General features: G+C 43.0%; 2 protein-coding genes across 6 annotated transcripts in view; one reads left to right on the top strand and one right to left on the bottom strand.

Annotated features, from left to right (window-relative positions):
- The window catches only part of ECM2 (extracellular matrix protein 2), a 33,291-nt gene extending 24,011 nt beyond the window's left edge, over positions 1-9,280 (top strand). For all 3 annotated transcript variants that reach the window (XM_040620378.1, XM_008690862.2, XM_008690863.2), the window contains 4 exons: positions 1,476-1,633; positions 3,460-3,599; positions 4,702-5,028; positions 8,151-9,280. In XM_040620378.1, coding sequence (XP_040476312.1) covers positions 1,476-1,633; positions 3,460-3,599; positions 4,702-5,028; positions 8,151-8,319 — 794 coding nt within the window. In that variant the 3' untranslated portion in view covers positions 8,320-9,280. The remainder of the gene's footprint in view (positions 1-1,475; positions 1,634-3,459; positions 3,600-4,701; positions 5,029-8,150) is intronic.
- LOC103663166 (centromere protein P) overlaps positions 1-17,399 on the bottom strand; it is a 248,300-nt gene that overhangs the window by 73,247 nt on the left and 157,654 nt on the right. The window lies entirely within an intron of this gene.

Raw genomic sequence — 17,399 nt, forward strand, 5'->3', positions numbered from 1 at the left:
TCCTATGTTTCCTACACAATGTATAAACCAGAGAGTACCTGTAAACACCGTGTGCCACATCTCTCTCGTGGGGTCACACACCGACCATTAGTCTACTTTGATTATCTGTTTTTCACAGGAAAACTTCCATTACATTCCAAGACCTCAACTATGTACTAGATAAATATGCTGGATTCTCAGTATCTTTGGTTTTGGAAATCAAGGAGAATATAAGAAAACATAACCACTTCTCAGTTTATTGCTTGGGCTCCCTAATTCTCCTCAGCCCTTCAATTGATGCTAAAACAACTGCCAGGTTCATGTTTTGTCATGCTGTCCTTGCCCAGCGCTCCTCGCTGCCTGGACAGGAAAACCAGACCATACTGTCTGGTGCACGAAGGGCCTGCACCCCCCCAGCAGACGGTTCACCCAAGGCGGGCCTGCCTCCTACCGCTGAGCACATGGGTTCTTACTGTCCGTGTTCACCTGGCTGCCTCAGCCTCCCCCATTTCTACCTACGTCTTCCTGTCCTTGGGAGCCCAGCCCACCCACACGTCCACACCACTCCTGTGGTCCTCAGCACCTGTGATCTGCACCCCGATCATCCTGTCGCTTGCTCGTGCTTGGACGATGTCTTGTTTCTCTAATGTGCCTAAGAGTAGGAACAGAGCCGTACAGAGCGTTCAGTGCAATGCCCGTGACTTGAGTTGAAGATGAAAACATTCCTATTCTGGAAATCTTGGCCACTGAACAATCTCCAAAGTTACACCCTGAATGCCTGACTCAGATGCCTCTGGGTATCATCACTGCTGAGCTGTCCATTCTCCTGTAGGGTTCCAAGTGATCTGGATCATACCACTCCTGAGGCCAGCAGAAACGATGCAGGGAAAACTTGTTTGTATAAAGGCCTTTCTTGGTAGCTCAATCTGAGTGCGTGGAGAATTCTCGATCATTCTCCTTTCCAAACATGCATTTGGCTGCACTATCTGCCAGGACGTGAACACGTGTGACGGGAATTCACGCTGGAACTCCCTTGTTCAGAGACTGACATCTGCGAGGCAGAGCGCTCCCACACTCCCCGTCACCAATGATGCTGCCGTGTCATATGCGTGTCCACGTCTTTCCACAGGCTTTAAGGGACCTCCACAACTTTGTACTTCTCGCCCACCTGTGTCCTGAGTCCCTGCTTGGCCCCCGCTGCCCCTGTGGGGAGGCCCTGCTCAGCTTCTGTTCCTTAGACATCCTACAGTGTGGTAACTTCTCGGCAGGCCCGCCTCTCCCCTGGACCACATGTCCGGCGTCCAGTGCTGGCTGAGACCAGCATCTGGGGTGCACAGAGCACTTGAGAGGAGGCTCTGCATGGGGAACACCAAGAAAGCAGGGACATCTACCCTCCAAATAAACTGAACATTTCACATGATGTTTTGAAAGATATAGAAACTACATGGTTCTTTGGTTTTCCTAATATTCTGAAAATTATATTTTATTTTTTATAGACCTAAATCAACTGGTCACCTTAGAACTGGAAGGAAACAATCTCAGTGAAACCAATGTGAATCCCTTGGCTTTCAAATCTTTGAAGAGCCTAGCCTACCTGCGTCTGGGAAGAAATAAATTCAGAATTATACCACAGGGTCTTCCTGCTTCTATTGAGGTAACTGTATCTTTCTAACAATGTTTTACATTTTTAGTACAGTACACTTCAATAAGACAAATAGCATTATTCTAAAAGATTATTGTGAGGCAGATTAAAGTACATTTTGGTGCTGTACACTCCGCTATGTAATCTGAGCACTGTTGTTTCTTTAAACGTAATAATAGTTGATAAAGTGAAATTTTGATAAAATGAAAATTGATCTTACTGACAGCTTTTGGGGAGAGAATGGGGAAGATGAGCTGAGAATTTACACAGAAACTACAACTTGCAAGATAGCTTCCCAGTTCTGCCCAGCGCCCCACCGAGGCCGAGCCCTGCCCTTCCCACCCAGGGCCCAGGTGTGGGGCCTTCCTCGCTGCAGCAAGGGACACACTTCACACACTCTGGGGGCCCTCACTGCCCAGTGCACACCTGACTTCCAGCCCTGAGAGCAGAGGTCTGGCAGACCCGGCACTGACTGCTCCCAGCTGTTTCTGCTGCACAGAGGATTACTCAGCAGGAAGGCAGGCTGGAGCTTCCCACAGCTGTGGGCCTGCTATGCCAGCAGAGCCTGGGTCTGACGCCGTGCCATAGCATCTCCTTTCCTATTTGCAGATCAACATATCAGTTTAGAATTTATCAAAATTGTAAAGATTGAGGTTCCAATAATGGGCTTTACATCCGAATCTCTTGGATTCTAGAGCAATACGGACTCCGTACCCTACCCCAGATATCCTCAATCAGGTTCCTTTGGAGGGTAGGGTCAGTAATTTATAATTTTTTAAGTTAGATTTTAATACATAATGCATGCACCTAGTAAACACACACAAGCCAAATAGTAAGGAGGAGCAACGTGTCTCCATCTGGGTGTTCTCTCCAGAGGGTCCCTCTCATTGGTATGGGAGGCAGTGTCCACGCAGGTGTGTGTGCTCCGACCCCTTCCAGGACCCCGCTTCACAGACACAGGGTCTAGTGTATGGATGAGTGTGCTCTGACTGCAGTAACTTTAGAAAGCTCACAAGTGATCTAAATATGCAACCAAGTTTGGGAACCACTGATTTGGTTCACCTCTAAATACGTATGAAGTTAAAAGCAAAAAGCTAAAAATTGCTTTACTCATATCTAATAAATACCAAAATTAAGTTAAAACAAGGGAAAATTACTATAATAGGAATCAAAAATTACAATGAAGACATATTCCAATATCTACTTCTGATTTCCAAGCCTCTTGAGTGAAAAACTTGCACTAACGTCAAATGAATTTAACCAAAGGCAGCTCGCTGTTGAAAACAATAGCTCTAGCAAACTTTACCCTGATGTTAAATGAGGGTTCCCAATTAATTTTTAATTAAATTAATTAAAATACAAGCAAGTCTAAAACCCTGACAGGCAGCATGGACTGGTGGGAAGTGGCCTGTCCTAGAGCTGGGGCGGGGTGGGGACGTGTGTCTCCTGGGCATCCTCTCTCCAGGCCCAAGTGTCTCCACTACTGAACAGAGATGATCATTTGTACCAATTTTCTAGGGTTTTGAAGCCCAAATGAGATAATTTACATGAATAAGTTTTGTAAATTAGAGAACTTTATACTATTATTACGGTATGCTCTATTTTGCAAAATTTTATGGTTAAAAAAATGCATTTAATTCCATGACCATGAAAGAAGGTAGCTTTTATTTCGCTAATTAGATAGAACAGGACAACTTACAGCAATGAATTCACTTGGAAGAGCAGAAGACTCTCCAGATAATACTACTGAGAACAGTCCACAGTACCATTTCCACCTGTGAAGCTGAATATATGTGCCAACCAACACAAAGAAAAACAGTCTTTTCTGTTAATTATAGGAATTATACCTAGAAAATAACCAAATTGAAGAAATCACTGAGATCTGTTTCAACCACACCAGAAAGATCAATGTCATTGTGCTACGTTATAATAAAATTGAGGAAAACAGGATTGCTCCGCTAGCCTGGATAAATCAAGAGTGAGTAGACGCTGCTCTTCGCCTTTCTTAGTGCCTTCCTTCTGCCATTACAGCACAGGGTCTGAATGTGGGGAAGTGAGCTTAGGAATGGCACCCCTCCTTCGTGAGCCTCCCCCTCCCTAGAACCTGGCTACTTGCTTGGAGCTCATATTGTGGATGGTGTGACTGGTGTTGGGATGATCGTGGTCACTGCTGCTGTGCACACCCTGCCATGAACCCAAGCAGTGAGGGACCCGAGATCTGTCCACCTCACAGGTGGCCATGAAGTTGAAGGGAAACCATCCTGCCCCGCCCCCCCACCATGGGACCATGAGGCTCCCCTGTCCTATGCCACACTGTCTTCATTCCTCCAAACCATTTCTCTACCTCAAGTCTTATAAAACAGCCTGAACGGTGCTTCGCCTGACAGGGAAGGCTGGAAGCAGGGTCCAGCCTCCTGGCAAGGATGCAGGGAAGGGGCCGGCGTGGGGATCTTGCCTGTCAGGAGGAGCAGGATGGGCCATGGTGGGGAGCCAGGTTGGGCGTGTGGTGAGGACACAGGGGATCTGGGTGAAACAGATGGAACAGGCATCTTTCAGGGGCAGGAGAGAGGGATGAGATGGTGTGGAGGGCCAGCCGGGGCCAGCAGGATGTGGTGGTGGCAGGGTGACTCAGAAACCACAGGGGAAGGCCCGAAAACAAGCTCCATTTCACCACAAGCCCCCGTGTATCAGGCCATCGGATCGGGTGTGGAGCAAGAATGCAGATTCCACACCACCACCACGTCCTTGCTGGAACCCGGGGCGATTTCAGGGAGAGGCAGCTTGATAGCAGCTAAGACCCTGACCTCATTTCTGATTCACGTTTGATCCTAGAGATAGTGGTTCTTTCTGAACCTGGCACTCCTTGTAACGGAGTGGGAGCCGCGGTGTGGCGCCCAGATAAGACTGCAAGCCTCACAGCCAGACAGGGCAGACCGCCACACAGTCACCCTCACACAGGACTCACTACTGCAAACCAGACGGTGCGGGAACACGGCCAAGCATCCTGACCGGCCCTGTCTGAGCCCGGAGCTCACGGTCCCTGCCTCACGCGGTGCCCCGCTAATCCTTCTTTGTTGCAGAAATCTAGAGTCCATCGACCTCTCCTACAACAAGCTCTACCACGTCCCGTCCTACCTGCCCAAGTCCCTTCTGCATCTCGTGCTGCTCGGGAACCAGATTGAGCGCATCCCCGGCTACGTGTTTGGCCACATGCAGCCAGGCCTGGAGTACCTGTACCTGTCATTTAACAGACTCTCCGATGACGGCGTGGACCGAGTCTCCTTCTATGGGACGTATCATTCTCTGAGAGAGCTGTTTCTGGATCACAATGACTTAAAATCTATACCACCTGGGGTACGGGAAATGAAAGCACTACATTTTCTGAGGCTGAACAACAATAAGATACGGTAAATTCTGGCTTTTTCAAGTATTGATTTAAATTGTTGTGATTGACAGAGGATATGATTACACAACCATGACATGGTGTCTGGGATTTCCTTATAAGGGGAAAAAGGACAAGCGGTCCCATTAAACAAGACTGGCAGATGTTTGCAGGTACACAGCATTCGTCATAGCTTTTCTCTACATGTCTATGTCCGCTAACTTTCACGGTAAAAACCCTTTAGAACGGAACATTACTACCTAATACTGGGAACCCGGGAGGTGGACAATGATGCTGCTTCTACCTCCATTTGTAATTTTAAAAACTCTACTCTGTAGATAAAAAACCTAAATACATGCTAAAATTAAAACTGATTCTATCTAGATCTTTTCTGAAGGTAAAATTCTGAATAAAATTATTGAGACTCCGCTTTTCTCATTTCTGGGGACAGAGTTTTCTGTCTGCCTGGAGAGCGTGCTGGTCTCAAGAATTAATCTGGAATACTCTGGTAGTGCGGTCACAGGCCAATCCCCGATGTGGGATTCCTGTCCCTGAGGAGTATACCCCTTCCTCTCTTCTCTGTCTCTACAGTCCAAACACAAATTCCTAAAAAACAAGAGGGAACAGTGCTGGGGAGAGAGGTGGGAGTGGAGGAGGCTTTGTGAGATGCAGTTAAAAGCTTCTTGGCTAAGTACGGCACAGACTGTGCTCTGTGCTTCCTATTTACTGCACGAAGACACACACATCTGTCCCACTTCTGGTGGGATTCAGGTGGTGACAGTCTGGAGTCTCCACTAATACCTTTCTCCTCCACCTCTGAACCAACAGTCTCACTCACCGACGAGTGCTGCTTGAAATTCTTATTTCCTTAGGGGCAACACAACGGTGACTCACTACTTTGTTACCCTTTACACATCTGTTAGCTGGAATTCCTTTGTAAAGGACTTTTTCTTGTCAGCTAGAGCACTTTTTCACTCTGAAAGGTAAGACAAATGCTCAGTTCTTTCCTTTTAACATCCAATCAGACCAAGAAGCTGGCTACAAATATCTCACTATGTGAGCTGACAGATGTTAACTAAACTTAATGTAATGATGATCACTTTGCAATATATACAAATATCAAATCATGTCATACACCTTAAGCTAAACTTGTATGTTAATGCTGTCTTTATAAAACTGGAAAAATTATATGTATGTATTAAGTATGAGTGGTAAGGCCTACTATACATTAAAATGTTAATAGAGGCTGTCTCAGGAAAAAAAAAGTTGGTGCCTAAGTGTTTCTGTTTTATTATTTTGTTTCTGGCTTTCTTTCTCTGGATAATTAATATTAACTTACAGTTTTATATATTTCGAATGTTTTAATCAACTATAACTATTGTGCCTAAACCCCACTCCTTGGCGGGAGGACCCTCTGTGGGTCCTGGGTGGCGCACTTTTACGCTCCGACTGCGCACCTGTGATAGCCTTCTTCCAGAGGTTCCCATGCCCCCTCGCTGGGAGCAGCATTCACATCACATGCCCCAGGCTGGGGACCAGGCATGTTCCTTTCCAAAGTGGTGTCACGGTTTCGAGGCCTTGCAGTGAATTGCCAGGAAATATGTATTTTGTAAAGAAAAAGAACAGGACTTCATACTGATGTTCCCAATTCTAATTTAACCATATAGAGTATTCTTTGTTTTAAACTTGTTTATCTTATACTAGGAATCTAGGTTCCCAACAATATTAACTAACTTATTATCTTACAATATACAAAAAATAGTTTCAATGTAAGAATGCCATTCTTACAACAACAAAAGTACTGAATGAAGTATATGGTGTCTTAGGGAGCTCTCTATTTGTCTTTAGAATATGTTCCTCGAGGACATGGCAGAAATACAGTGGTTTTCTCTGTGACAACATGTCAACGACCTGATACTGTGATAAGGGCTTTAGCTTGTTTTTGGTTTTTAGGAATTGCTATTTCCCATGTAATATTATTTTTACTACGTTAAACGTTTATAAAACTCCAAAGTCAAAACTGTAACAAGGTATATGCCTGTCCCATATGCTATATTCCATCATTTCCTATAGGTTAATTCTTTTAAAATTAATTTGCAGTCTTTCCCAGTATTCTTTTTCACAAATATAAGCCTAGATGCACACATTCATATTCCCCACTGCCTCCCACAATTTCCACACAAATTATGATGCAGAAAAATTCCCTCTCTCTCTAGAGTGTTATTTTTTTTATTCTTTACTTTTTATGATTATGGGTATATCCTATCACTCTTTACCAAGACACAGAGAATTTCCTTATTCTTTTTACAACTGACCAGTATTCCATTATGTGGATATTTCACTTAACCAGTTCCCTACTGACAGACACCTACTTGTTTCCCTTCTTTCACTACTACAGACAACACATGCACAACACGTGCACAATAATGCACAACTTTGTTTGGACGGCATTTTATATTTTTTTGGTCTAATTCCGGGAGAGGATCCTGGCTGAGTGAAGGGAGATGCCGCCTGGTCGCTGGTCCTCATCCCTCCCTGCAGGGATGGGGGGTCCTTCACAGCCCCAGGACCAGACCGTGTTGATGAGCTTGTGAATGTTTCTGTGTGAGGCAAATGTGGCCAGTGGCGGTGGTGTGGCAGGACACTCGCGGTCTGCGTTTCTCTTTTCATGAATGAAACCAAGCATCTTTTCATGTTCCCATGTCATTTCGTTCTTTCTTCGGTGAACTGGTTAGCCAGGCATTTCCCGCTCTTCTTTTTCTGCACAGGTTTCTAAGAGGGTTTTGTACATTAGCCCCGTATCTGTGATATAAGTTGCAAAAACATTCTCCTAGTTTGCCATGGCTCTTAACTTTGCATTTTTAAAAGACCTATAGTCAATTTATTAATCTTTTCTTTTAGTGTTTCTCGTTTTTGAGTCAAGGGAGATTTTTTTTCCCGCTCCCAGGGTATACTGTATTCTACTCCTATGGCTTCATTTCTCACATCTTTGACGTATTTGAAATTTTTTCTAGTATATAAGAGAAAGATTCAATTTTATTTTAAAAACAAAAACATTTTAAAACAAATGTACAACTTAACTCCTAAATGATAAAGCTTGAATACTGCTTGGACCATTTATGACTTGTAACATCTGTTTTTCCTCAGGAATATTCTTCCAGAACAAATCTGCGATGCTGAAGAAGATGGCGATTCCACCCTGGAGCATCTTCATCTTGAAAACAATTATATTAAAACAAGAGAAGTATCGTCCTATGCATTTTCATGCATCAGATCATATTCAAGTATAGTTCTTAAACCACAAAATATCAAGTGATTCCAGATTTTGCTCATCACTTATAACTTGTACTCCTACATTTGCCGTAGCAGCATTTATCATTGATAAGTGAGACCCCACCTGACTTGTCACCCCACAGAGAAATAACCAAAACATACCCCAAGTTTACTTCTTCAGCAGTTTTAGTGAAAGTTTCAGCTTCACGCTCCAGAAAAAAAGCCCTCTCACTGCAAGCCTCCTTAGAGAACAGGATGTTACTCACTGTTGACTTAGACTGGGAAAATCTGGAGCAAAGTAAGTATGTCCTTTACAACTGACCTGAGTACTGCTATTAGCTGGGACCCTCAAAGTCCCTTTAAAAATTGTGTGTGTTATGGTTTAAGACGGAGAAGTGTATGACAGGAAAAAGTAACAGCTGGAATTTAGGCATGTGTGTTCTGTAAAACAACAATCTGTTCATTTTCTAGAAGAACCTGTGCTACAGTTATCGTAGAGTATACTTAATGGCTGGCTTTGCTCTCACCCCTTCCATTAACCACACATGTGAAATTAAAACACTACTGTCATGTAATTTCCTGGTTTTGAAAATTGTAGGATGGTTACCTACTGGTTTCTAACATTAGAGGAAGCTAGGAGGAAGGTATATGTGAATTCTACACTATTTTTGAAACTTTTCTGCAAGTCTAAAATTTCTGTGTCAGTCTAAAAAATTTTAAGATCACCCTCATTCTTCTTTATTCAAGATCAAAAGATTTTATGGAAAGTAGTGGAGTTTGCTTAAAGTATATTAATTGTCCTTGCTACAACCTTATAAATATAAACCTAAGGCACGCATTTTTGAAAATTCTTGCTCCTTTGGTCATTGTTGGCACCTACCTTCTTTGCCCTAACATGCTCACAAGTATCCTTTTACTCAGTTCAATTTAACATAAAGCTCTTAGCATTTACTATGTACTTGAACCTACCAAAACCATATGGTATTAAAATTTTCATTATGTAACGATCTTTTGTCATTATTTCTAGACTAATTTATAAAGGACGTATATAGAAACTGTATTGACTTCTCTTGCTGCTCTCAGTTTTGTGTCTACAAAACAGCAGACTAGGAGCTTATATTCAGGTCACTCTAACTTCTCAAACTTCCGTGACCCGATCTTGTAATAGTTGTCTCCACACCGTGGGAGCTCCCAGCCCCACTTCCTAAGCTGTCAGAGAACCAGGGAGCTGTGGGAAAGCCCTGCTAGTGTGGCGTGCAGGTGGGCGCACGTACTATTACCAACCTTCCAGATCAAAGTGACAGCCACCAGCACAGTTACCAAAGCTGGTTCCTGAGCAACTTTCTAAGATGTGAGTTTGATTTTATCCCAGTTGAGAGAATTCTATTTATTTATTATTTTTTAAATAGTTATTTATTTATTCAAGAGAGAGAGAGAGAGCACACGCGTGTGTGCACTGGGGGTTGGGGGGCAGAGGGAGAGAATCTCAAGCAGACTCCCTGCTGAGTGCAGAGCTCAATCTCATGACCCTGAGATCACGACCAGAACTGAAACTGAGTTGGACGCTCAACCAACTGGGCCACCCAGGCACCCCTTACTTACTTACTTACTTACTTACCTTATTTATTTATTTACTTACTTACTTATTTATTTTTAAAGATTTTAAGTAATTTCCACACCCAGTGTGGGGCTTGAACTCACAACCCTGAGATCAAGAGTCACATGTTCCATGGACTGAGCCAGCCAAGCACCCCAAGCTAATTTTATTTCTAAGCCCTTCCTTCTAAGCACCCTTTTGTAATAGCTAGGATTTTGAGATTGTAACATGAACAATAATAATAATACGATGAAGGCTGTTAGAATCACGGCAGGTGGCTAAGAGCAGAAGCAGAATCTTATGGAACAAAAACTGAGATTTATAACCAGTTTAGGAAAGTAGGAGCATAACTAATTTAAAACGGCCAAATTGAACGTAAGAGACAGATAAAAACAAGAAGATACAGTCATTCATCCTTTTAACAAGAACCCTTCCGTTATACTGTGTGAGTATAAATGCACAGACATAAATCATTTAAGGCAGTCTAGGCAGCAAAGTGTAAGGTGAGTCAACAGAGTTTGCATCCTGGGACAATGCAGATGGATGCTGAGCCATTTCTGCACTCATTTCTCCTTCTAACTGGAACCTGTGCTCCAGACGCTGTTCTAGAGAGAGATGGGGAGAAACAGAACCGACGAGGTCTCCCTTCTCTGGGAACACATGGTGTGGTACGGAAAATAAGCAGGACATCAAAGAGACAGTCAAATCAAGGCCAACCCGTGCAATGAGGCCAGCAGAACAGGGTGGTGATGTGGCGAAGCTGGCTTCACCTTCGCTCCCGGGTCCTGGGTCTCAAGCGTGTGCAAGCTCTGTGAGCCACAGGGAGGTGCTGCCTCCGCAGCAGCTGTGGGGTGACCCTGGACCCCCGTGTACACGACGACCCCTCTGTGCAACTGGGACACCCTGACAGCAACAGAAGCTCTAGGGAGGCTGAAAATCAGAGTGACTGAAGGAAGTGTTGCTCTTAGGTTGGAAGACACTTTTATTTCTGATTTTATAACTTAAAATATAAAATATGTCTAGCATTGAACTTGTTCAGCCTTGAAATTTCATCATGTCCTGGATAGGAAGTTTTAATTCCATTAGAAAAAAGGAGTGATAAATGTCTTTATAGCAAACATTCTTCATGATATAATGTTAAAAACAAACAGATGTTCTGCTTGCTTCAGAAATACGCTGTAATTACTAACACATATGTACGCTAAGAAAGTTCTGGTGTCGCTATGACCTAAAGTATTAATGGTGTGTCATCTTTGCACATACATACAAGGAATGCTAACTATATTTTAATTTTGAGATATGGCTGAAGATTATTACAAAAAAGCACTAAAGATATGACATGGTCAAAGACACGTAGAGCCTGGAAGTCTAAGGAAATAACACCACCAGACATCAGGCCTGGGTGCCCACCTTGATCTCCAATGATTAGTTATACAGCCATTTTACTTGTCTGGGATCACTTGATTCAATTATAAAATAATGTGTCTGGAACAGATCAGTGGTTTGCAAGCACGGCCTGTCAGGGGTTTGTGGCACCCTGGGGTGGAAGTGTCCCTGAAGAAGGGCACAGACTCTCCTTCAGACAAAGCAACTCTGCTACCTTTAGAAAGATTAACTGCTCCTGCCCTCCCACGCTTTTTCTTAGAACCAATGGACAGGTGCTATCTGAATCACAAACCAAGTTTTAAGATTCACAAAGAACATGCACCTAAGTCCCTGGTCCTTCCCTAACCCTCGACCCAGCTCCCCTTCACTCCTACAACACATGGCTGGAGAGCCTCGGCCCGACCAAAAGTTTCTCAGGTGCATGGATTACAGCCCGCCTGGACTCGGCCAGCCTCCCATGTGCAGGACAAGGAAGGCTAGTCGACACCTCTGTTCCTTTGCAGCTCCACCACAGTGGGGTGGGACTGCTGCCCTCTGACCAGAAACACCCCAGAAGGCAGGTGGCTAAGGGAGCACAAATGAGGCATGTGGCTGAGCCTGGACTTACTCTATTTCTTCTGACTGAAGTCCAAAAATCGGAAAGTCTAGACACCTGAGTGGGCACTGTGCACCTGGTGTGGTGGGTGCTGCCAATAGAGGTGAGCAAGAGCCAATGCGTGCTCCACGGGCTTGCAAAGTCCACTGACTCCACACATCACCTAGGTAGTCAGCCTCACCAAGTCAAAGTTAACTACCTCAAGATGACTGCTTCCATTAACGTAGGAAAAAAGAAAAAAAATTCATTTTTTGTATGTCTTTGTCTGGCTTTGGTATCAGGGTAATGCTGGCTTCATATAATGAATTTGGAACTTTTCCTTCCTCTTTTATTTTTGTGGACTAGTTTGAGAAGAATAGGTATTAGCTCTTCTTTAAATGTTGGGTAGAATTCACCTGTGAAGCCATCTGGTCCTGGACTTTTTTTTTTTTTTTAAAGATTTTATTTACTTATTTGACAGAGATAGAGATAGAGACAGCCAGCGAGAGAGGGAACACAAGCAGGGGGAGTGGGAGAGGAAGAAGCAGGCTCATAGCGGAGGAACCTGATGTGGGGCTCGATCCCATAACGCGGGGATCACGCCCTGAGCCGAAGGCAGACGCCCAACCGCTGTGCCACCCAGGCGCCCCTGGTCCTGGACTTTTGTCTGTTGTTGGGAGTTTTTTGATTAGTGATTCAATGTCTTTGCTGGTTACTGGTGTGTTCAAATTTGCTATTTCTTCCTGATTCAGTTTTAGGAGCTTATATGTTTCTAGGAATTTATCCATTTCTTCAGGGTTGTCCAATTTGTTGGCAAATAATTTTTCATAATATTCTCTTAAAATCCTTTATATTTCTGTGGTGTCCATTATTATGTCTCCTCTCTCATTTCTGATTTTATTTGAGTACTGTCTCCTTTTTTCTGGATGAGCCTGATAAAAGGTTTATCAATAAATTTTGTTTACTTTTTCAAAAAACCAACTGCTGGTTTCATGGATCTGTTTTATTGCTGTTTACTCTATTACATTTATTTCTACTCTAATCTTTATTATTTCTTTCCTTCTACTGGTTTTGGGTTTTGTTCTTTTTTATTTTTATTTATTTATTTTTTAATAATTTTTATTATATTATGTTAGTCACCATACAGTACATCCTTAGTTTTTGATGTAAAGTTCCATGATCCATTACTTGCATATAACACCCAGTGCACCATGCAATACGTGCCCTCCTTAATATCCATCACTGGCCTATCCCAATTCCCTACCCCCTCCCCTCTGAAGCCCTCAGTTTGTTTCCCAGAGTCCATAGTCTCTAGCTCCTTTTGGTGTAAGGTTAGGTTGTTTGAGGTTTTTCTTGCTTCTGGCAGTGGGTCTGTATTGCTCTAAATTTCCCTCTTAGAACAGCTTTTGCTGAATCCCAGTGGTTTTGGGCCCTTGTGTTTTCATTTGTCTCCATGTACTTTTTTGTTTTCCTCTTTCATTTCTTGGTTGACCCATTCACTCATTGTTTAGTAGCACGTTATTTAGTCTCCTCAACAGGGGCGCCTGGGTACCTCAGTCAGTTAAACGTCTGCCTTTGGCTCAGGTCATGATCCCAGGGTCCTGGGATTGAGCCTCATATCAGGATCCCTACTCTGTGGGGAGCCTGCTTCTTCCTCTTCCTCTGCCCCTCCCTCTGCTTGTGCTCTCCTCTCTCACAATCTCTCTCAAATAAATAAATAAAATCTTACCAAAAAAAAAAAAAAAAAAACCTCAACAAAATAGGCTTAGAGGGAACATATCTCAATCTAATAAGACCCTATATGAAAAACCCATAACAAACATCATACTCAATGCAGAAAAAATAAGACCTTTTCCTCTAAGGTCAGGAACAAGACAAGGATGTCCAATCTCACTACTTTTATTCAATATAGTACTAGAAGTACTAGCCATGACAATCAAACAAGAAAAAGGAATAAAAGACATCCAAATTGGTGAGGAAGAAGTAAAACTTTCACTATTTGCAGATGACAATGATACTACATATAAAAAACCCTAAAGATTTCATCACAAAACTACTAGAACTGATAAATGAATTCAGTAAAGTCACAGGGTATAGAATTAATATACAGTAATCTGTTGGATTCCTATACACTAATAATGAAACAACAGAAAGAGAAATTAAGAAAACAATCCCACTTATAATTGCACTAAAAATAAAATATCTAGGAGTAAACTTAACCAAAGTAGTGAAAAATCTGTACTCAAAAATCTATGAAACACTGATCAAAGAAACCAAAGACAACACAAACAAGTGGAAGGATATTCCACGTCAATGGTTTGGAAGAACCAATATTGTTAAAATGTCATACTACCCAAAGCAATCTACAGATTTAATACAATCCCTACCAAAATACCAACAGCATTTTTCATAGTACTAGAATAATTTTTAAGTTTGTATGGAACCACAAAAGACTCCAAATAATTAAAGTAATCTTGAGAAGGAACAAAGCTGGAGGTATCATAATCCAAGATTTTATGATATACTACAAAGCTGTAGGAATTAAAACAGAAAGAGACACAATGAGGGGCACCTAGGTGGCTCAGCTGGTTAAGCGTCCGCCTCTTGGTTTCAGCTCAGGTCATTATCTCACAGTTGTGAGATCGAACCCTGTGTCAGGCTCTGTGCTGGGCATGGAGCCTGCTTGGGATTCTCTTTCTCCCTCTCCCGTGCACTTGTGCTCGCTCTGTCTCTGGAAGGAAGGAAGGAAGGAAGGAAGAAAAAGAAAAAAAGAAAGAAAGAGACATGTTGATAACAGAACAGAATACAGAGCCCAGAAATAAATCCATTCTTATATGGTCAATTAATCTACAACAAAGGAGACAAGAATATACAATGAGGAAAGAGTCTCTTCAACAAATGGTGTTGAGAAAACTGGACAGTTACATAAAAAAGAATGAAACCAACTACTTTCTTATCCCATACACAAAAGTAAACACAAAATGGATTGAAAACCTAAATGTGAGACCCGAAACCATAAAACTACTAGAAGAAAACACAGGCAGTAATTTCTCTGACATCAATCAAAACGTTTTTCTGGATATGTCTCCTGAGGTAAGGGGTATGAAAGCAAAGCTAAACTATTGGGACAACACCAAAATAAAAAACTTTTGCACAACAAAGGTAACCATCAACAAAACTGAATGGGAGAAGATATTTGCAAATGATATATCTAATAAGGGACTGATATCTAAAATATATAAAGAACTTACACAACCTACGCCCCAAAAACAAGTAATCCGATGTAATGGGCACCAGATCTGAACTGACATTTTTCTAAAGAAGACATACAGATGGCCAACAGACACATGAAAAGATGATTAACATTACTAGCCATGAGGGAAATGCAAATCAAAACCACAATGAGATACCTCACACCTGTCAGAATGGCTAAAATCAAGAAGACAAGAAGTAACGAGTGTTAGTGAGGATGTGGAGAAAAAGGAACCCTTGTGCACTGCTGGTGGGAATGTCAAGTGGTGCAGCCACTAGGGAAAACAGTAATGGAGGTACCTAAAAAAATTTAAAATAGAACTACCGTATGATCCAGTAATTTCACTGTTGGGTATTTACCCAAAGAAAATGAAAACACTAATTTGAAAAGATACATGCACCCCTATCTTTATTGCAGTATTATTTACAATAGCCACGATATAGAAGCAGCCCTCGTGTCCAATAGCTGAATGGATAAAGAAGATGTGGTATATATATACAATGGACTATTAGCCATAGAAAGAATGAAATCCTGTCATTTGCAACAACATAAACAGACCTACAGGGTGTAATTCTAGGTGAAATAAGTCAAACTAAGGCAAATACCACATGATTTCACTCATGTAGAATTTAAGAAACAAAGAATGAAAGAAAAAGGAGAAAACAAAAAAACAGCCTCTTAAATACAGAGAACAAACTGGTTGGTTGCCAGAGGGGAGGTGAGTGAGAGGGAGGGGTGAAATAGGTGAAGGGAATTAAAAGTCTGTTTATCGTGATAAGCACTGAATACTGTGTAGAATGCTGAATCAATATACTGTACACTTGAAGCTAACATAATACTGTATGTTACTTATACTTCAATTAAAAAACCAGGACAAAAACTACCCATAGCGCTAGTTGAAACCTGCCTCTGCACAGTGTCCGCTGGTACGAATGCATGGACACTTCTAACAGCAGTGAGGTCAGCACGACTAGCCCATTCACACATAAGAATGTGATTATTCCAATAACTGTTCAATAGTATGTAGTACAAACCTTTAAACTCATTGCAGGTGGCACCCGGGTGGCTCAGTCGGTTAAGTGTCTGACTCTTGATTTCAGCTCAGGTCGTGATCTCAGGGTCGCAGACTGAGCCCTGTGGCGGGCTCCGCGCTCAGCAGGGAGTCTGCTGGACATTCTCTTCCTCTGACTCTGCCCCTCCCCCCGCTTGCATGCACACATGTGCTTTCTTGCTATCTCAAATAAATATTCTCCAAAAAAAATTCATTGGGAAGTGTTAATAAATCCTAACACGTGTTTTAAGATAACTTCAGATTTGGTAAGTATGTGAAACTTTAAGCCACAGATGATCAGCTAAAGGATAAATTCTTACTGGTGGCACACTGCATTAAGTGTAGGGCTGTGTGCTGCAGGCAAAAGTGGTTTCCCTGAATTGACAAATTTAGATCTGGGGTAACAAAGAAAGCCTGCGGTATAATATGGCAGGTAACTGGTGCTGATTTCAGAGGAGGGAAGAGCATCAGGCTTGAGGGGTCCTGACATAGGATCTGAGTCAGTGGAGTGGAGGGGATGAGCGGGGGTGAGGAGGGCTCAGGAGACCAGACTTAGCACAAGGAGAAGCTTCTCACTGGGAGCTCTGAGGGAGGAAGGTCAAGAGAGCAATGGTGTCAGGAAGGGACGTGAGCCAGCTCTGCGGGGCTGGTGCCACCAGCACAGATGACAGGAGGAAGTGCAGAAACAGGAATGGGTGTGACAAAGAGACTTGTACAGAAATACACTGGGACACCTGGCTGCCAGCCAAGAGACACAAGAGAAGGGAGCCAGAGAGAACTGCTCATGCCTCAGGGACACTGCGGAGAGGCTGTGACAGGAAGGGACAGTTTGGGCAAGAACATGCTGATTTTGGGGGCTGCCACAGAGTTCAGGTAGGACGACAGGAGGAGTGGGAAAGACGGGAATCCACAGGCAAGCACAACTCTGAGAGGAGATGGGCAGGGGAGCTGAACCCTAACGCGCGCTGGCTCCCAAAGTCAAGCCCACAGCCAGTTTCCATCTGACCACAGGGAGCTTCTGGGGTACAAGACAAGATACGCCTACAAGCCTGGCCCCCTCTCACTTGGCACTTGGGGTAGGTGCCCCCACCCTGCTGACAGATATGGTGTCGTGAGTTAGATGCACACTGATTATTCGTCAGCATATGTGGTGCTGTGTAGTAGATGGGCAGGGGGCATATCTTGTTTCTCCAAAAAGGCTGTGCACCTAGAAGAACAGAGACAAGTAGTTTCTTGGATCCCTCCATTCCGCACACCTAACT

The sequence above is a fragment of the Ursus maritimus genome, unplaced genomic scaffold (assembly GCF_017311325.1).
Source record: "Ursus maritimus isolate PB19 unplaced genomic scaffold, ASM1731132v1 scaffold_34, whole genome shotgun sequence".
Lineage (NCBI taxonomy): Eukaryota > Metazoa > Chordata > Mammalia > Carnivora > Ursidae > Ursus > Ursus maritimus.